This window comes from Marmota flaviventris, chromosome 3 (genome assembly GCF_047511675.1).
Source record: "Marmota flaviventris isolate mMarFla1 chromosome 3, mMarFla1.hap1, whole genome shotgun sequence".
NCBI classification, from domain to species: Eukaryota; Metazoa; Chordata; class Mammalia; order Rodentia; family Sciuridae; genus Marmota; species Marmota flaviventris.
This window is the reverse complement of record NC_092500.1, coordinates 178,611,690-178,633,111: the sequence shown is the minus strand read 5'-3', so window position 1 is coordinate 178,633,111 and position 21,422 is coordinate 178,611,690. Positions and strand designations below refer to the sequence as shown.

Sequence of the window (21,422 nt, the reverse complement as noted above, 5' to 3'; positions counted from 1 at the left end):
AGAGCTGCAGGTGTCCTCTTGACCATTGTCCACAGCACAGGCGAAGAGGCAGAGCAGAGACATGGCCGTGCAAAAGTGGCCCAGGTCTCTCTGGTGCACGATTGTCAGTCTTTCCTCTCCATTGAGCCTGAGGCACCTCTTTAGCCCTGCTGAAGGTGGCTGGGGGAGCTCACTGAACATGGCTAATGGCCTGGGTGCTGAAGAGCATGTCAGTAAAAGAAGAGAGGAGATGGAAATCGTTCTTGCTTTATAAAAATTGAAGGACAAAATTCTCTATTATCAAAATCAGGTACATGCAGAGTTGAAAAGTACATTAGATTGAAAGCTCTAATTGAAGTAACTCATCGCTTATCCAACCTCAGTGTGTCTGTTGCATTTGAATTCCTTACAAAAGAAATGAATGGTGAAGTTTTTTATTAATAAAAGTGGAGAGTTTATCTTCTAAGAAACAGAGTGCAGGAGCTGACTGGTCCAAAACAGACTCTCAGGCCTGTGGGAGGGGTGTGTAGGTCCAGAGGAGAGCAAGAGCCCCAGGTGTGAGGGATCATCTAGATGTGCATGCGGGCACTCGGGGAGAGCCTGGGGTGTCAGGGAGAAGCACATAGGAGCTCCACGTAGGCTTTCAGGGAACTTGGGACTGACTTTTGGAACCATTTGAGGGGTAGAGGGGAAGCCTACTGGCAAGACTAGCCTTTTCTGCGGAAGCACATCCTGACCGTCACGCCTGGGACACTTTAATTTTGTTTGTGCCAGGCCAGTGTGCCACACAGCATCGTACCCACATCTTTCTTGCTCTAGCACCCTGCGACAGGTCGCTGTTTCCATTTCTCAGAGAAGGAAATGGAGTCCTAGCATGAAGGAGTTTGCTAAGGGCTCTGCTGCTTGGTTTGGAGCAGTGGCTGCTAAATTCTAGAATGTCTCCAGTGAGCAGGACAGCCTTGGCAAGGGGGAGAGGGAGAGAGACCTTTAGCTCAGCTGGAGGATTCACTGCAGGTGACCATCACCAGCCTGGCCGCAGGACACAGGCTAGAGGGGAGGGGGAGGCGTGGCAGACGGGGAGCCCTGGTGGTGACCCAGATGGGTCCCCATGGACCACTGGGTGTGGTGTCTCCTCCAGCCATCACCTGTGTCCTCTCTCAGTAGCTAGCTCCTGCACAGTACCACTGAGTCCCTGTTACTCCTCTGCTTGTGGGATAGCGTGTGAGTCTGCGAGGGTGCCTGGGTGCTGAGGGGCAGCTGAAAGCAAACCAGAGCACTCAGGAAAACATTGCAGGGGGCAGCAATGCAAGCAGTGGTGGAGGGCACAAGTCCGAGGACCCCAACATCTGTCCTGGCGGGCACTCCCTGCATGTGGGAACAAGAGAGGCCATCCCAGGGGTCAGGGGAGAGGCAAGGAGGCAGGGAGGCTGAAGTAGGACATGATGGAGGCTGACCTGAGAGCTAAATGCAGGGGGTAGGGAAGTGGCCCGGTGGGCCAGAAGGCTACCTGTGGAGGGGACTCTGAACTGCGTGTTGAAGAAGCAGCAGGCAGCCGGGCATGAGCAGGCTGTGGTTGCCTCTCATGTGCTCTTTAATCTTGTTAGTGCCAGGACATTTTTGTCCTTTCATTTCTGGAAATAGCCACAGGCTGGTCAGGGCCAAGTATTAGGAAAATGAGGATGTTTTATGAAGCTACTGAGCCGGTTTGATGGTAGCAGGGTTTTGCCATGGAGTGCCCCATGTGTGAGTGGTGTGCAGACTGGACCAGGAGCAGTTCATGAGCAGACACAGATAGTCAGGACCGCGGCTGAGCCCCAGGAGGCATCATGGACCCTGGTGGGCCCCACAGCGTGCACTGGTGTGGCTGTGGAGGAGCCATGATGACAGTTCAGAGCCCGTGCACTGCAGTGGGTTGGTTGTCAGCATGGTGAGATGCAGCAGCTACCGCTCCCTGGTTGCTGATCGCACCCCGTCACTATGCGACCTCGGTGCTTCTGTTCTCACCAACTCCATGTGGTGTGTTTGCCCATTTTATGGATAAGGCAGCTGAGGCTCAGAGATCCTAGAGACTTGCTAATGAGCAGCAGTTAGGAATGACAAGGACTGACTTGGACTCCTAATTGCCAGGCTTTGCCAGGTTATGGGTTGGATTATGTTCCCCAGGATGGGTACTTGGGTGCTGGGATGTGTACTGATTTGGAGATGGGTCCTGGCAGATTGAATCAAGCTGGGATAAGGTCACTGGGGTGGGCTCCAATATAACAGGAGTGTCCTCAGAGAAGAGGAAGCTTCGGCACCCACACATATCAGGGAAGACCCCTCGGACAGGCACCAGGTCAAGGTCACGTGGAGTCAACAAGCAGAGTAACATGGCCATGGGCCGGGGAGTGCCTGGAGCCCCCAGGGACTGAAAGGGGCAGGAGGGACCTTCCCCAGAGCCTGCCGTGGGCATGGAGCCCTGCCTATATCCTGGACTGCCAGGCAGGACATTTTTGTTGCTGAATTGCCCTGTGTGAGGTGCCTTGTCATGACATCCACAGGGGACCCGTCCCACGGCAGAGTGCTCAGCTCACGTGAGCCTCACTGCAGTGAACTGCCACGTTCTCACTGCAGACCCTCAGTCCCAGAGGTGGGGGAGAGGAGGGAGGGCCTACGGCCCAGGGACAGACTCTGAAGCTGTCCTGAGGGGTGTAGAGGAGAGCTGGCAGTCCTGGGGTCTGTGGACAGGCCACAGGCACAGTCACCTAGGACTTGGGGGAGGACAGGACTAAGGTCGGCACAGAGCATGGGGTTGCATTCTTTGTCTTGTGAATTTAAAGAATGAAATCTCCAGACACAAAGGCGAGAGCAAAGTAACAGGATTTATTAGAGCAATAGAAAGAAGGTCTCCTGAAGAGGGAAGGGTCCCAAGAGGGGGGACACACAGCTGTCTGTTGTCCAGGGATTTTTATGGACTTGATTTGTCCACACAGATGGGTTATAGGGTTTAGAAAGGGGGCCAATCAACTCTGTCTTGTCATTTTCAGTGGATCTGGAGAAAAGTGATTTCTAAGCTTTAATCAGCACGAGGGTGGGGGTGAGGGTCCTCTGGTCCCAGGGAAGTGCCTCTGTGGTTGTTCGTGTCTGTAGGCTGTTACGGAACCATACTTGTGGCTGCGACCAGCTGCGGTCAGAAGTGAGATTTCCCAGTCCTCTCTTTCTCCTTCCCTTCTCTGAGACTGTTTTCCTGGCTGGCTGTGGGGTCTGGCTTTCTGTCTCAGTGCTGCCTGAGTGGTGAGCGCCCTGCCCCTGCCCCTGGCTGTGGGTGGTCTGGCTTTCTGTCTTGGTGCTGCCTGAGAGGTGAGCGCCCTGCCCCTGCCCTGGCCTGTTTCTCCCTGGAAGGTGGTGGTGCTGCACACCATCCCATAAGGCAGCCTGGGTGCCATGCTTGCGAGAGCGTGAAGTGTGGCCAGCACAACTGTGCATCTGAGTTTTGAATTTTAGTTATTCTCATGAATTTAAATGTGCCCAGGGTGCCCAGTGGTGACTGCCGTGTTGCACAAGCACACACCAACCTGGGGATTGTATTTCAGTGCTCCTGAGTCTACTTTTGGTCAGAGAAGGTGATTTAAAGTGGAAGGGAACTAGAGCCAGCACTTTCAGGACAGAGGGTCCCGTGACAACCACGTTGGTAGGGGCAGTTCCTCAGAGCAGGTGGAGAATGTGGGCGAGGGCTTGGGCAGCACAGGCCCCACGCAACCCCAGCCAGTGGCGTGTAGAGTGCTGTGTTTCCAGTTACTCCCAGGAGGTAGCCCTACGGAAGGAGCGGGCTTCGTGGAATCGAACTTCTCCTAGTCTTAGGCAGCAGGATGATTCCATTCTGCCTTGCTGTCTCCTGGAAGCCCTTCAGAGAGGAAGAAGCCACCCTGTGGGCCTGCCTGGCTCCCTCCAGCCCGGCTGAGCAGTGAGTGTGCTCAGCTCTGAGACTGAACACTTGTCTTCCTGCGCCCGTGGCTAGTGGGAGTTGTCAGGATTAGATGGAAGCACTGCTTTGAACACAGATTGTCGGCCTTTAGGAACATCAAGGTGAATTCTGCCATTGCTGTTAGTGATTTCCCTTGATCCTTTGGTTTTGCTGTGTGGAGTTGAATAAAAAGCTTCTGTGTGTTCAGAAAGGGATTTGTGATCATGGCAGGGAGTGAGGGACCCTGTGGAGAGAGCCTGGGACTGTGGGGCTTCGTTGGCTGGTAGCAGCTGGGGCAGGTGGGGGTGGCCAGGAGTTGCAATGGGAGGGTCCCACCATCAGGCCTCCTCTGCTCATCCTCCTGCTGCTCCTACAGGAACGAGGGCATGTTGACAGCGATCTGGCTGCTTTCCAGCTGTCCTCCCTACACACTGGCCCAGGACACAGCCCAGCAGGAGGACTCCCTTCAGATGGGGAGAGGTGGTGTCCTGTCAGACCACCATTGAGTGGGCCCTCTGAGTGAGTCTGTTGCCTTCAGGGTCCCCTCATCTACCATGGTGGGAGTCCTTACTGCCACGGCGTCTGTGGTTGGTAGAGCCCTGGTTCAGAGGGTCCTGGCAAGCGCTCAGGCTGCCACACTGAGGAGGAGGGAGTTGGCTGGGAGCAAGTGGCAGAGCTAGACTGAAGTGGGCCACCAGCACGGACTCCTGAACCCCCCTCACCCACCTGCTCCCAATAACCCCTGGCCACTCCACAGTCACCTGTGTCACTCCCGCTTAATTTCCATCTGGACACCGCTGTGCCCACGTCAGGGTGGAGCAGGGTGTTTGGCGCCTGGCCACTACTCGGCATCCTCTGTGTGCTCTGAGGGACGTCCGCTGTGAGGCTGGGACTGAGGACTAGCGTTGGGGTGTGGGAGGGACACTGAGTTCCTTCCTCAGAAACCCGGACCCAGCACAGCCTCCTGGTGATTCGGCTGGGGTGGGCTGTGGTGGGCCGGTCAGCACTGTCCCCTCTGGAAGCCGGCAGGGTATTGCCCGAGGCGGGTTCTCTGGACAGGCAAGCTTGACCATGGGACTCAGTAGAACTTCCCAAGGACACGTGCATTTCCAGTCTGCATGCAGGTGGATCAGCACGCTGCCTTTCCACCTTACAGGGCGTTTCACGTCTTCTGAGGGCGACTAGCTACTGGGCCTGGCCTTGGCTTGCAGGCCCTTCGGAACGTGCTGGGAATGGGATGTGCAGAGCCCTCACCGCGGAGTGGGAGGGCAGGGCCCTGAGGTCCGAGACCACTGGTTTTCAGTTGTGTGTCGGGGAGGGGAGAGGAGAGAGGGTGTGTGCACACACACCCTGGCAGGGCAGGGAGAGCAGGATATCAGGAGTGACAGGCCCGGGGAGGGCATGGTGCCACTATGGCATATCTACTCTGCTACTCTCCTCATGCTCCGGGGGCTGATGATTGAGGGTCTTGCAGGTGCTCACTCTGATGCCACCAAGCCAGGATTTCTGAACGTTAACTTCGTATTTTGCTCGGCACTTTGGTTACTAATTTGATTATTGCTTTATTTTACTTTCTGTTAGGGTTAGTCAGCGTTGACAGTGGGCAGTGCCATCTCGCGTTGGACAGTAGCATTAGGAGAGGGTTGTTCTTTTCTCAGCATGGGAGAGCTGGAGAGGGATGGAGGAGGAGACCCTGTGTTTTCCTTCACGTCTGTGAGGCCTTCCCTTCTCTGGGCCAGCCTGAGCTGGTTGAGGGCTCCTGTCAGGATGGTGCTTCTTTGGGTTCCCGGGCTCCCTCTGCCTGGCAGGCATGGCTGTTCTGTAGGTCCTGTGGGCCTCCTGGAGGCGTGCTGTGGTTCCTCTGGGGCTGAGGGACGCTGCTGCCTCATGGCCTGGAACACGTGACATGGAGGTTCAGCCCTGCTCTGGTGTTCTTTAGGAAGCATGATGGTAGATTCCCGCGGAGACCTCTTGTGCTGCAGATTGTTGCAGCTGGTGCTTTGCATTGTGGGGCTTTCTTGGAAAACCGTCTCCTGTTGTTACCATGCCTGCCTGCCACTGCCCAGCTATGGGTGCGGACACAGCCTTTCTCTTCATACCAGCTCATCCCTGATGAAAGTGCCTGGCTCAGATCCTCAAAGACCTGAAATGAGGTCCCAGCGAGGTGCCACTTTCAGGCTCTAGATGCATCTAATATTTTAAAAGCCACCATAAAAATTGGCAGGCCCACTTACCTTCTGTCAGCAGCCCCTCGAACACCATTTTGCCATCGCTCAGGAGCGCATCCCTGAATGGCAGCCTCACTGTGGAGCATGTGTGCAGGCCGCACTTACCTGATCAGCCTTACTGATGAGAAGTGTATGTTATCAGCACTTCTGCGCCACTTAACTTGCCAGACTGTCCTGGGCATGTGGACCTGGTTCAACATTGAACAACCTTATTAGAAAAATGCTTGCAACAGTTAATGAGATGCCTCCCTCTGCCCGAATAATAACCAAATGCATTTTATTTATTTGTTTTGAAACAGGTTCTGCCCGGCATTCTGCAGAAGCATTGCTGTGTGCTACCAGACAGGAACACAGGTACCCATTATTCTTCTGATTTGTGGCCACAGGCTGCATGTCTGCGGCAGTATGGAGAGGTGTGATGCCTGACCTGGGTGTTGTGGGCTTTTAGTGCAAGATGATATGTTCACTGAAGAAAGCCAAAACCAACATCTCTGTTTGTGCAATGGGTTGCAAGCTGAGCGCAGAGGTCTGTCTTTGCTGACGCAGGACTTAGCAGACTGATGTCCTGGACTTCTAAGGGAAGCTGGTGGTTTTATAAAGTGGAATTCATTGGTTTAAAGCTGTTTCATTCGCTCATTGTACTTATTTACTAAGAGACCCACTGTTGGCTTGTGTGGGTGTGTTTGAAGCCCACCGTCGTGGGGCCCTTCCTTGGCCACGTTAAGGACTGGCTGCAGGTCATCTCCTGGGGTCTTGGCAGCCACCAGCAGGTGTCCTGGAGTGGGACCTTCCACGCTGTGTCTGTGCAGTCCCTCACTGTGGACAGACCTGTGTGGCTGCACGTCAGCTGGGTGCTCTAATTGCTCCTGAGGAAACACAATGGGCATAGAGGGTGTAAACCCTTTGGAAGGCTGTTGTTTCAGTAAGAAAGAGGAGATTGAGTTGGCCTGGGGCAGGTTATCCTGTGGATAGTGTTTTGGTTGCTCGTTTCTTGGAGCTTCTAGTGTGAGTTGTTTTCATCAAAGAAACTGCAGTCTGAGGAAAGTTGGAGTGTGCGTCCTCCTCCTTGGGAAGCCTGGCTCTGTCTGGTTGGTGTGTGCGGCAGGATGCTGCTGTTGGTAAGAAACAGGTCTGCTGACCTTACCTTACTATTTTCTGACGGACACAGAATTGAGCACCATGCGCTGCTGGGTGATGGTCAGTTGGATTTGCTCTACTGTGACACGAGTGGCATCCTGCCCAGCCAGCTTGCAAGCGCCGGACTGAGGGGCTGAAAGGCACAGTTAATGTCACGCCTCCTGGTGAAAAGTGTAACAGGGAAACAGGGCTTTATCTTTTACTTAGGAATTGGGTGGATCATGCTACCAATCACATTCTTTTTCAAAATATTTATGGAACTGTTCATGTTTGGTTTTTAGCCACTGAAATATCTTGGCTATGAATTTGAGCCTATTTCCTGCTTCTACAGAAGCAGGTTTAGAATGTGTTTGGGTGTTTTTGAGCCTGTTTATTCTCTGGAAGTCTTTATCAGCAGTGAAAACACGAGCGCGCCACATGCAAAGGACCGAAGATGGCTGCAAACCCTGCTCCCCACCAACCTGAGTCTCACAGGGAGGAATTTGCTTCCAGGTCAATCCCATGTTCCAGTCACTGCTCCGATCGTGAGACACGTGTGAGCCATGAAGAAGCGCGTCAGTGGCTAAGCAAGGTCCCTTGAGGACGGTGGTGATTTTAAGCACTGCAGTGAGTTCTCGCACTGTGTTTTGTGCAGCACTTCATGATGGTGTGGAATGTATTACCACCTTGAGGTGCTCTGTTGTCCTTAGCCCTCAGGCTGTCAGGCCACCTCCACTGGGGCTTGACCAGGACTCCGCCTAGGCCATTCCTGGACATGCTCTTGTACCATGATGTGCTTCGCCTGCATCAGGTTGTGGGAACCTGAGGTTCAGTGTGCAGAGGGAATGAACTGCCTCCCATGGGAAGGAGAGGTTCTGGGTGAGTTGTCACTCTTCAGTGGACAGAGGTACCAGAGCTTCCGTTTAACCACCGGATGGGGTCTGAGGTGTGCAGGGCTGTGTGGTCACAGGAATGCTGCTGGGAACCTGTGGCTGCTCTGCGTCTCAGTGGCATGTCAAGCTCCTTAGGAACACGAGCAGTGTGTTCGACCCTCCTGATTTCACAGATGAGCTTTCACAGTTGGTTAAGGAGATTAAAAGTTCTGCAGGTGGATGGCGATGACGGCTGCGTGACAACATGACTGTGCCTGATGCCTCCAAACTGTGCCCTTCAAAGTGGTTAATATGAATTTTATGTTCTGTGTATTTTACTACGATTTTAAAAAAGGTCTACTTCTAGATGAGTCGTTGCTTCTATCTTCTGTTTGATTCTTCCTTATTTTAGAAGTGCTGTCTAAGCCCTTAGCTGTATATATAGTGTGTGTCCTGAATTAACAGTGCTGCCTTTGAAAGACACAGTCTGCTCTCAGGAGAACTGAGGACAGGCAGGGTCATGCTTCTTTCATGAGGAGGAGCATGGCTACAGACGCTGTCCCTTTCCTGGAAACACAGACCTAGGTGCAGGCGGCTCTCGGGGAACAAGGCTGAGGCCTGGATGTGCTTGAAGGTGGTGCACTTGCCTAGCGAGCATGAGGCCTGGGTTTGATCCAGCCTTTACATGCCAACATTCTGCCTTTTCTTCTTCTGGTGACGTCTGATTGGCTCATATCGTGCCTTGGGTCTTGAGCCTGGATGAAAGCCCCACCGTGAGGCTGGGGGGCAGGCAGGGCTCTGAAGCAGGGCTGTCCAGGAGGCGTGGCTCCTTGGCAACTGGGCTCTGCTGGAGTTTGGGATCCCCTGGTCACTATCTCTGCCTGAACCCAGTGCCAGCCCTTACTAGCACTGGGTGCTGATGAGAAGTGCTGCTGGCCCGTCTCCAGACACTCTGGGCAGGCTGTGACAGGAGGGGGCCGGGGCCCTGTGGGGCCGCTCCTGTATCCTGCAAGGCTGGCGGGTCTTGGTGGGCTCGAGGCAGTCCAGGCACATAGCCAGTCCCTCGTGGATCTGGAAGCCTCTGTGGGCAGCGGCTCCCGTGCGTATCCTGGGCTGTGCCCATCCCTACTGTGCAGGGCCGTTTTCCCTGCAGGCCACTGTGGCCTCCTACAGTTGCTTCCTTGCTTTCCATCCCTACCTTCCTGGGAAGAAACCTCTGCTCCTTGGTGCAGAGTGCAACAGCACGTTGATTGATCTCTCCGCATGGGCTCTTTCATGAGAGGCTGTGTGCAGCTTAGGTGTGAGGAACACACCAATGGAACTGCACGTGAAGGACGGTGGCAGACTGTGAGCATGTGTTTCCTGACAAGGAGGTTCACAGGGGAAACAGTGTGCATTATTTTGTTCTGAGAGTTTCTGTCTTCCTTGTCTCGGTTGCCAGTTTGTTTCAGAAGTGCCTGTTGTTGAGGAGTCATGCTCATAGGAACCTGTGTTGCTTTGCCTTGCATTCAGGCTGCTCTGAGGAGAGCGTCGTGGCCTCAGAGCCCTTACCCTGTGCTCATCGGGAGAGTGCCTGTCCCCCAGCCAAGAATGAGAAGTTTTAGGAATGAGCTGATAGTGAGCAGGTCAGCCATTCTCTCCTTGCAGACGGATGACAGAAACCAAATGACGAGACCTCAGATAGGTTAAGCATGGGGTGGCACTTGAGTTTTGGAGTGCATTGGGTTTCTACTTGATAGTGGATGCCAGGAGCCCATGAAGCACTGTGTGTTAAAAAGTGGGTGAAAGGTGTTAGTGTTTCCCATGTGTTTGTGGGCCTGCTTGTTGCTTATTTGCAAACACCTGGTAAGCTTACCTGAGATTGAGCACCACCATCCCAGGCATTGCGTCTGGCTGGGTTGACGTTGGTCAATGTTGAATAAAACTCCCTGGGGCCAGGTCAGGGAGGGAGGGCAGGACCCTGATTTGTTGTGTTTGTTGGTTTCTGGGGTTTGAATGATCCCACCAGGGTCTGTTTCAAGCTGCGCCATGCTGAATAGGGTGGGTGGTGCCCTTACCATGTCAGTTCTCTTGAGCCGGCATGTTAAGGCCACATCCTCACGTTTGCCAGGTACAGCCTTTCCATGGCACGTTCCTGAAGGCCCTCTGGGGACTGCGCAAAGCCTTCTCGTAGACCAGCTAAACAAACCCGTGACGGAAGTTACCATTGGCAACAGGGTGCTGAATTTTGCAACATCCTCGTAGGTCCTGTTGGATGTCAAGTGCACACACACTATTCCACAGGCTCTGTGAAGCCATCAACCTCATCAGACCTCAGCAAGCAGTAGGGCTGGTGACAGGGAGCAGTGCTTGGGCGGTTCACAGATTTAGCTCAAAAAGGCAGAGGGCAGTCTTTGTTGAAGTAGTAGGAAGGGTTGCATTTACTAGTTCTAAAGCCCCTGAATTTCTTATGAACTGAAGATTTTCAAGGCTTTTAATTTCTTGGCAAACAAGTCCAGGAGGATCAGCTAGTGAATTTGCTGGTCTCCCCCAGCCTGTTGACAGGGTGGCTCACAACTGGGCAGGAAGCACCGTGCAGTGAGGCCAAGGGCAGTGAAACGCCCTTTCATTGATTTCCATCAGCCTGCAGGTGATCCACAGAGTCGGCATCACTCCTGGGTCGTGTGTGAGCTCCGGCTCTAGCAACACATGTTCTGTGGCACTCCTGCGGTGGTTCCTGACTACAGGCACCTCACGACTGTGGTGGTGCCCACCTGGCGATGAGGAAGAGACCCAAGGCACCCACTGTACACACCTATGACTTCAGTGCGGGTTTCTCACTCTGCTGGCCTGTGACACCGTGAAGACCCTTACTAAGTCCTTCATGATCCACATGCAACTTGTCTCTCGAAATGGTGCCGGGTGAGGTGATGTGGATGAGGAAGTGATGCTGGTGTGAATGGAGGGGCAGTTGGCTGGCCTCTGTGGCCCAGGACCCCAGAGTCGCAGGCACAGAGGGTGCATGCTGAGAAGGTGATGGTGTACACAGTTTCTCCACTGGGAAGGTCTCTGTTGGCCATGTGCCAGGTGATGGCATTTCAACTCTGGGCTGAAGTCAGATTTCACTTCTTTGAAAGACTACATATTTCAAGTAAATTTCTTTTTACCCAGATACCGAAGTTATTCATAGACCTTTCTCTGTCCACAAAGAATCAAGGTTGTGCATGTAGAGCGCCATGTGCTGATTCACCAGCCAAGAAAGATGAGGGGTGTCTGGGTTGGGGGAATCCAAGTAAGTGCTCCAGCCACAGGGTCCTTCCCTATGCCCTCTCTGAGGGCCAGTGTCACTTCAAGCCGGTGAACCGAATGCCCTTCATCTTGCTTTCTCTCTCTGGCCCCCAACAGAGGAAAGAAAACAAACATCTCATATGCTCAAAAGGGCTTTACTTTTCATAAACTGAAATGACATTATTAGAAAGTTGGGCATGTTATGTAATTGCCACCTGAATGAAAGGTTACGGATCAATATGTTAGGACCAGAATGGTTCGTTTCTGTGTGGATTCTTCTTCACCCTCAGGTCCCACTTCTAGCGCAGACGGCATCTTTGTGTAAGTAGAAAGACATGCAGCCCATGGGAAGTGCTGCCAGAATGCAGGCTGTGTCACCTGTGCCCTGGTGCAGTTCCAGCCAGCCCTGTCACCTGACCACAGGCTACCACATATTTTACTCAGGTTTGTCACTTGTGCCAACTTGATGTGAAGAAGTTTCATGGCTCTAGCTGGGCACTGTGGTGGCTTGGCTCTAGCTGGGCACTGTGGTGGCTTCACAACCCACCCTGGAGCTTGACTGGAGCCCATGACATGCCCGCAAGAGTTGGTGGTCAGCCTGTGTGCTGTGGGCATTTGGCTTGGCCTGCAGGTTCATACTCTGGGGTGTCAGGGTGAGTCGATTCCTGTGTGTGGCTGGATGCTAATCTAGGATTCTGCCTTTAACTGACAATACAGAATGTGCTTGTGGTACAGACAGGACCTCCAAGTTCATGTTACTCCATGTTTCAGAAGCTCTAGGGCAGAGAACAGAAGCAGACTTGCTCCAGGGTGTCCTTGCATTGAGTGCTGTGAGACCTGTTCCTCCCTCGAGAGCTTGGCCTGAGCCCGTGCCATGGTGGCTGTGTTCCTGGCCTACCTCATCCCGGTGCCCAACTGGTGCTGCTTCTGTGGCATCACAACAATCATCCTAGGAAGCTCACTGCCGGGCTTAGGGTGTTGCAGAGGATCTGTGGTGGGCTGCACAGCCCACCCCTCCCCTGGAATTCCAGAAGAATGTGACTGATGATGCATTCGTCAGCTGCTGGAAAAAAAAAAAACAAACAGCAAAACGTGGGATCGCTTTGTGACATCTCGCATCTATCCACCGCTCTTTCCACCTGCCAAACCCCTGTCCATCCACCTGTCCCACATCTTAAGTTTGGGTGCTTATTAACCACAGCTCTGCTTCACTCTATACCTCTCCTTTCATTTTCCTCTTTGCCCCAATTTTCTCACCCACTTATTTTGTAAGTGCCCTTAAATTCTTTCTCATGTGAGAAGACATGCATACATTCATCTGTACATAAAATCAATAACAAAGACTGAAGGTCCATTTCAGTGATATGGCTGATGGCCAATCTGAGCCTGAACATCCTCCTATCCAAAGCAGAGTGGAGGGCCTTATGTCACCTTTTATTATTCCAAATAGCATCTAATCTCTAGGGCAGTGGATATGGGAATGATAACCTAGTAACAAGATCCTGCTTCTTGGTTGGTTTTGGTCTGGAAGCCAGGGTTGAGCCCCCAGGGAGCTGTGTTGAGGTCAGATTGAGGGCTGATCATGGGTGACATCTGCCCAGGGTCACCTCCCGGTGAGAAGAGCTGGCTTTGTCCTCCTCTGGAGCACAAGGGTCATGCTGCCTAGGACGGCCATCATGTGCAAGAAGTGATAGACGAGAGGAGATAGACATGCACAAACTTGTGGCGTCTGGCTCTTCCATAGCTTGTCTACTTTAGGTAAAAAAGTAATGAAACCCGTATCCATACAGTCTCAGAGGTGAAGGGCTGAAGGTGGCAAATGGTTTAAATCATCCACTTTGCCATTTTCCCCACCAAACATGCTTAGGTGAGCTTAGATGCAGGTGTTATTTACAAAGATGCTGCTGAGGCTAGGCAGTAGACAGAAGGTGAGGCAGGGCCATGGGTTTGGGTCCAGCTCAGGGGGTGGACAGGTCAGGATGGCACCACCTCATGGAAGGACTTAACAGCCCTGGTCTAATCCAGGACACACTCCAGCCTTGCCAGGTAGACATTCTTCATGACAGTTGATTCTGATACTTGAGCTTCTAGAAGGTTGTTAGGCCCCTTACTTTGGAATCTCTCTGCAAATCTCTTCAGCTTCATGGTGGGGTATGGGGTTGGAAACTGAGTTCTTTGCACCCCTTTTAATGAAGAAAAGAAGTCTGATTCCTGAACTCCTGAATCTGGCCTGGCCTTGGGACGTGCCTTGATGTATAGAAAGGGGCACAAATGGTACTGTTTTGATCTGCTCAAGGCAGTGGCCACATCTCGTGGCCACTTAGGGATGCTTAGGCCAGCCATCTGGAAGTATCCTGTAGAGAGAGGAGCTGCCAAAGGCTGGACATGTGAGTAGAGCCACCTGGGCCCTCCAGGTGTGCCCCGACTATACCAGGAGTCCGCAGCCCAGGCAAAGAAGCCCTCAGAGGTATGGCAGATAAGTGGCTGTTCCCTTAACTGCCAGTCTCGGGTGGTTGGTTATGTGTCGACAGCTTCACAGGAGACTGTTAGGAGAAGCCTAGTGTGTGTGTGTGTGTGAGAGAGAGAGAGAGAGAGAGATACGGGATGAGGCCCCGGGGACCAGTGAGGAAGACAGGGACCTTGGCTGGATTCCACCTGTGCACGCCTGTGTGCTAGTAGTCCTGAGGCCCTCTCTGGGGGCTCAGTGTGAGCCAGTTTTGTGCTAAGGAAATGTGTTTTCCCAGGGACCTTTCCTCACCTTGTCATGGATACACCCACAACAGGCACAATCTAGTGTGGTGAAGCTGGTCAGAATGAACAAAGTTCTGGGACAGCTGGCCTTGGACGGTAGGGTGCCGGCCAATACCTAGTAGGGTGGCTGTGTGAGAGTGCCCTTGGGAGCCCCAGGCTCAGGTGTGAGGCACTTGCTCGTCTTGGCTTGCTAGACTGGAGCCTCACTGTGGCTGCTGTGACATGTGGTCACCCACTTGCAATCCACCAGTCTCAGGTTTGGGCCCCTCTGCTAGGACATGCCCGTGTTCCTTGGTTCTGGCCAGGTAAGTCTCCTTGGAATAGCCGGCGTTGGTTGCCTTTTTAAGCCTGAAGTAGAAAGTAGATTTGCCACTTGTCTGACAACTGTGCCAGCCTGCGGGCATTTGTGACCACCTGTGCCAGCCTGCGGGCGTTTGTGACCACCTGTGCCAGCCTGCGGCAGTTGTGATCACCCACATGGATTCCTGACCATTTCTCAACTGTGCAGATGAGGTTGCACGTCATTCCTCATCAACGATGGGGAATCGTGCCTGCCCACGTCCTGGAAGGTTCTTGGGGCTCACTCTGACCCTGTGTCCTCGCCCTGCAAGTGTGGGCCGAGGGGGGTGAAGAGCTGGCTGTGGCGGGTCTGTTTCAGAGAATCAGGGTGTTAGACTATTCACTCAGCCCTTAACTGCGGGACGATCACTCCAGGCTTTGTTTCCTTTTCCTTTATGTATTTTAGACATAGATATTTGGGTTAAGATGAGCTAGTTTGAAGATAAACTGAATATATTTTGTAAGTTATTGAAAGTATCAAAGCATACTAATTAAAACATTTTATTGAAGTCCATCTATAGAGTGAGCTTTAAACACTATATTTTGAGAACAAAAAGTCTTAGTATCTGAAAACACATTATTTTATATGAAATTGATATTAGGTTGATTGAATGTATTAACAGGGAATAATCCAAGTAAGCAGCATAGCGGGAGGGTACAGATTCTGAAACAGACCAGATGTGCTGCTGGGGTAGATCACCTGCTGGCTGCCGCTGCCTGACTGGGGACATGTGGCTCTTGCGTGGGTCTTCTTCACCCAGGTGTTGGGAGAGGAGGAGGGCAGCAGAGCCTACTTGCCCAGGGGCACGGAAACCAAACATGCCCTGCCCAGCAACCTTCCTCCATTGTCACCACATGTCAGGTCAGTGTCCCCACCTTGAGGCAGGTGTGCACGTGGGGCCCTGGAGTCCTATGTAGGGACCCAGTGGTGGGGATAGGATTCGCCCAGCCATCCCACTGACAGGCAGTGTGGTCTCTGGTAAGACTGAAGAGAAGGTGTCAGACAGGGCCGGGGACTGGGAGGGGTGTGCCTGGTGGAGTTCAGTGTCCCACATCCAGTCCTTGTGCTGAGGGACACGGCAGACTTCCAGTGTGGCATTTCTGCAGTGCTAACTTACTCTCTCCTGTCCTGAGATCTTCCACTCAGAAGTGGTGTTAGCATGGAAGTAGCTTTATCCATGGGTCACAGTGTTAATAACCACCTTCTGCCCTGGTCTGAAACCGCCATGGGGGGTCCCCAGGACCAGGGTCCAGTGATGGACAGGAGGGTCCCAGCACCGTGCACAATCAGGTCAATGCTGAGATCTCACAGTGAAGGGTCCCGGCACAGCGAGCACAGGCAGCTGTGGAGGAGGTGAAGTGCAGGGAGACAGGGCAGTGTCCTGTGTCCCCTCCCGTGGAGTCAGCACACTCTGGGCTGCTCCAGCAGTAGCTGTGACCACATGTGGGCATCACAGTCCAGCAGGCAACCTCACCAAGTCCTGGAGCCCAGGGCTATCACTGGGGTCTGTCCCCATAGACAGCCCTATGTTCAGGATCCCGGATTCCAGGCTCGGGTGGCACCTTGGCTGCCCTGCTCACAGGTGGCGTGGGCACTGGAAGCCACAGCAGTCAGGGTGGCCCCAAAGTCTGTATTCCAGATGCCAGACAAGGCCTGACTTTAGAAGCTTGCCTCTCGGAATGACAGTCTCAGGTCATTCTGCTGTGTTAGCTCACAGGTGTCCGGAAACCAAAAGCAAGTCCATGAGTAAGTGTGTCAGTGCTTTGCCAGGTACGCAGGGAAAGCGCCCTGGGGCTGACGGCTGAGCCCTCTGGCCTGTGCTTGTGCTGCACGCCTTGGTGACCAGCACCGCACAGCTCCCACGTGTCCTGTGCTCACTGTTTGGTCAGGCGTCTATGTGCAGGGATGTCACCTGACTGCCATCTTCATGACAGGCCCCCTGCATGGTGCAGCTCTGCTCTCTGTATGTGGTGCAGGTTTGAGTGGCTGCCGTCTGGCTGGCTCTCGTGGGCTCTTTCTGTCACTCACTATTCTCACCTCCATCTGTCATGTCTCATCTCCTTTCTGCTCATCCCTCTTCCCAGCATCAGTCTTCACATTTTCTAAGGTGAGGCAGCTCCCTAAATTTCTCTCCTAGTCCCTATGACACATGCTGCCCAGGTCCCAAGTGGGAGCCTTTCTTGGCCTTTGTGCTAGGTGCTCGTGTGTGTACTGTGTGTCCATGTGTCAGATACATGTGCATATGTACATGCTCTTGTGGGAAGCGCATTGGCTTTTTTTCTTTTTTTAATTGATTTTATTTTTTAAATACGTGACAGTGGAATGCATTACAATCCTTATCACATATATAGAGCATAACTTTTCATATCTTTGTATATAAAGTATGTTCGCGCCAATTTGTGTCTTTCTACATGTACTTTTTTTGCATTACAATTCTTATTACACATATATACCACAGTTTTTCACATCTCTGTATATAAGGAAGCACATTGTTTTGTTGGTGTTCTGTTCATGTAGCTCTCCTGGTGGTTCCTGGAAGACGGGGCACATGGGGTACATCCGGTCTCACTGTGTGTCTGTGTGATGGTGGGGATTCCTCCCTACAGCACAGCTGTCCCTGGTGGCTTCTCTGTCTTATTGTCTGCCAGCCCCCATGCAGGGGCTTTGCCTTTAGGGGGCTTCTGCCTGTTCTGACAGATTGCCCCACGCCCTGAGCTGTTGGGGCTGAGATCTGGCTCTTCTGGTCTTGTCTCCACCCTAAGGAGCTCCTATGGTGTCTGCTCTTCTTTGGGAGTGTGAGTCTGAATGAGGACAGTGGAAGGTTTAGGGGAGAGCTGGGTTGCTTGCTACATGAGCTGGTGGCCTGAGTGACATGGGGGTGCTGGCCAAACCTCTGCATGGAAGATGTTCACTGGGGGATGACAGGCTTATTTGTGCAGCTGGGGTGTGGTCCATCTGGGGTGTGGCACAGCTGGACAGGTCCTGCATTGCTGCAGACATGAGGTTCCCTGGAAATGACTTTGCTCTTGCAACAGGTGACTGGCCTCATTTTCAGGGGTGCAGCGTTTCCACGTGTCCCTCAGCAGGCATTGGCATAGCTGTGTCAGATCCGCTAGCCAGGTGGCTCTGGACTAGAGATGGGGGCTCGCTGGCTTGCAGCAGGTCTGTGTTTGGTATTCTGAGAGGGAGGTGCTAGTCTCAGTGCAGGGCCAGCCTGACCCGAGCTACTGGTAGGAATGGCCATAGGTCATTGGAGTTGGGCTGAATTTTGTGATCAGAGATTAGTAACTTTTTAAAAAATTTTTGCAACAATGCCAAAAGGCATTTTATTGTAAAAATTCTATTCTAAAAGAGACGGTTTGTAAAAATTATTACTTCATTTTGTCTCTGGTGAAATCAGTTATGGGTTGGGTTTTAAACTAATTGAAAGACATTCCAAAGCACCGCCTGAGCCGCGGTCTGGACTTCGTCTTGTGGAGACGGCTCTGAGTTGCCACCTGGCAGGCGTGAATGGTGGAGTGTGGACACGGTGGGCCTCACGGCAGGGCTTATTTGCTTGGTGTGTCCTGTTGCTCCAGAGGATCTCAGGTGGCACATAAATCACACCGAGGACACTCGGTCTAGAGCAAGTAGCCATTTTGTCAGGTATGAGTTGGGGTTAATTTGCAGAGATTAAGGACTGATGCACAAATAATGAAAGAAAAGAAGACGTTTCTTGTGGGCAAACGAATCCAGGAATTTTGACATGTAGAAGAAATGCCCTGGGCTGGGAGTCAGAAGCCCTGGCTTCTCGGGGCTGTGTTTCTGAGGAGCCCGTTAGTATGTGTCCAGGCGAGCTGTGAATTATTCTGAGACAAGATACTGGTAACAAACTGAAGGCCTATCCTTCTACGGCACCAGGGATGTAAAGCAAACCAGAAGCTTTCATCGTGTGTCACAGTGACTGTGAGCAAGGGCTGAGCCGTGTTGGAGTCAACCGGGTCTCTGTGTCGGCTCCAATGGGCAGACACTGCTGGAGTCAAATTTTGGGAAAGACCCTAGGAGAACTGCCATGGTTCCTTAGTGACATGGAGTGTGGGTGACCAGAATCGCCTAAACACCTATGTTTCACTCCTGTTTTCTTCCAGGGACTGTGGGGATCGTACACTCAACCCTGCATTCAGAGGAGAGCTTCCAGATCGAGTCCTGATTACTGGCATTTATGTTGAGGACATTTGCTAAGAAAGATCCTCAGGGCAGGCCGGCCCTGCACTGGGATTAGCACCTCCCTCTCAGAACACCAAACACAGTGACATTGAAGTGTGTCTTATTAAAGGTGACAGGACTTTTTAAAGGTCCCCAAGGCCAAGACTTCAATTTGGGTGGCACCCCCATGCTGGTGACGCCCCATGTCAATGGAAGTGTTTTAACAGCCCCAGGTAGCGCAGATGCTTTGGGATATCTGGGAGTGTTGCTGGGAGTGGGGAGGCTGGAGGAAAGCAAGCCCAAGAGAGCCTCTCCAGGGCCAGCTTTTAAAAAGTGAAGTGCTGGGGGTCAGCCAGGGGCCTGGAGTTGTCAGACAAGAGCTGAGTAAGGCAGCAGCTGTGAGCAGGCCCAAGTGGCCTCTGTGGCTCCGGGTCAGAGTAAACAGACTACCTCTCCTGCAGGGAGAGGACAGTCGATTGTCCTTAAGTGTCCTTTAGTCGTCCAAATGCAGGTGCTGTAATGCTGCCTTGGGTCCCCCAGCCTCTGTGCATGTCACGTGGGAGCACAAACCCCGTGCTGATGCCTGCAGATGTAAGAACATAGACAGAACCTGCCCCTTTAGGAGGGGCTGCACAGAGACTCCCTGGTTTCCGTCTGGGTTAGATATAGCGTGTTGCCTGGGGGCCACATTAGCCACCATGTACACAGCTGTCTGGTGATGGTTTCTGCTCTGTAGGAGGGTGGTGATGATTCAGTTAGTACCAGAGATAATGAGCCTATGAGGCCTGAGCACAGAGACACGGTGCAGATTTCTGTCCTCAGGATGGGGCCCCATAGGTGACATGTCACTGCCAATAGCAGGCACTACAGACACGTTGTGCTGTGTGCTCTGAGGGCCTGGGTGGTCACCGGGAGAGTGATCAGGATGGCTTGGTGGGGGCAAGGCTGAGTCACCAGGCCAACAGCCAACAGGGTGAGGTCAGGGTTGACCTGTGGACCTGCAAGGTGTGTGGCGGGGACCTCCAGATCAGGTATGCTGCCTACACACACACACACACACACACAGGCACCTGGAGGACCTCACTCAGCTCTTCAGCGAATTGGTGGTTATTCACGGTGGTGATGATGTGGGCATGTGTGGGTGCTGGTGGCTCAGGGTTTGGTGTTTCATACTTGGGATGGGGGAGAGGGTCTCTCTAGACTGAGGCCTGATAAATGAAGCACGACTCTGTTCTGTGTGGGATGCTGTGAGAGGTGACTTTGTGAGGTCCAGGTAGCCTGGGCAGCCTCATGGATGGTGTAGACTCCATAAAATGAGCCCCTAGCATGTCCATGTGTGGAAAAGTCCCTCCTGGCCTTTGTCTGCAGGTGTACTGGGGAGGGGTCTCCAGAGGTCAGAACCAATGGGACATACATAGGTATGAGTGTGTATATACTTATTTATATGTGCACACAGGTGGTACTCTCTCTGTGCTCAGACACACACATTCACACATGCACACAAACAGAAGTAAGTGTGCACCTGCACACACTTCTCTCTGTGTGTATAAACACACACATTTACACATCTGTTCACTCTGCCAGCTCCTGGATACTTGAGGCATATGACTGTTTTCTTGTGCCCAGAGAGACTGTCCCATGCCAGGGCAGTGGCTACCTCAGCCAACGGCAGCAGTGCCAAGTAGGCTGTGCAGGTGCCTGGCACGTGAGGAGGGTGAGGCTGCAGTGCTGAGGGCCCAGGGCGAGAGGGTGCCGCACAGGGGTCCCAGAAGGAGACGTCAGTCCATGCCGAGTCACAGGCAGGTAGCCTTCCAGGCAGGGGAGGGTGCTCTGGGTGAGGAACCGTGCGGAGGCCGCGGGGAGCAGTGGAAATGGGATGCAGGGGCTTACAGAATGCAGGTGCTGTTGCTGCTTGTTCCTGGGGAGGAGCAGGAGCTCGTGGCCACTGAGAGTGCAGAGGCTGCTCTCCTCCTGCCAGCCAGCACGGGGAGGTTCAGGCTAAGGCCAACGGGAGCCCAGGTTCGTCTCAGTTTGTGGGTGGTGGGGGAGGCCTGGCGCTCAGAGACGCCTGAGCCTGTCCAAGGAGGCTGGTTTTGCAGTTGTGCTCGTGCGGGGGGCCTTGCGGCAAGAAGCCCACAGGCTGAGCTGGGGGAGGGCCGAGGCTGGGAGCTCTGGCCCTTCCTCCCTGTATCCCGAAATGACAGTGGAATGTCCTCCAGTGACGATGACATTCACAGGGCTCTTTGTGATGGGATTTTGTGGGGAGAAAAGACGGAAATTTCTGTAGCCCGACTGCAGCGTGTGTGCAGGAGACACGGTAGATGGAGACGCGTGCTCGTGAGTTTGGTGGTGGCTGGGCTGCTGGACCTGGTCCCAGGGCAGGGGACGTCTGCGCGTGGGGGCTGTGTGCATGGCTGGCCCAGGCCAGGTGGGCTTCTGCAGGAGTGGTGCAGGTGCCCAGGCTCGGTGCTGGGCTCAGCCAGGCCCAGGGAGCAGAGAAGGGGTGCCTTCCATGGGAGGCTGAGGCTGAGGACGAGGCTCCCTTGCCCCCCTGGCTCTAGAAGACACATCAAGAGCAGGCAGAAAGAGGCCATGTTGTGGTACTCTAAAATCCCCTGGCTGCCCGAGGTATGGAATTGCTGGCGCCTCCCCCATGAGCCTGGAGACATGTGCTGCTGGTGTCGAACGCCACTTAGGTGTCCCCAGCTACCTGCCTTCCTGCTTCTCAGGAGCCTCTGGTG

At 53.3% G+C, this 21,422-nt stretch overlaps 1 protein-coding gene across 1 annotated transcript in view; it reads left to right on the top strand.

Annotated features, from left to right (window-relative positions):
- The window catches only part of Dlgap2 (DLG associated protein 2), a 589,656-nt gene that overhangs the window by 154,403 nt on the left and 413,831 nt on the right, over positions 1–21,422 (top strand). Inside the window, exon 3 of the mRNA XM_071610646.1 lies at positions 6,450–6,504. Within this exon, the coding sequence (XP_071466747.1) occupies positions 6,450–6,504 (55 nt within the window). The remainder of the gene's footprint in view (positions 1–6,449; positions 6,505–21,422) is intronic.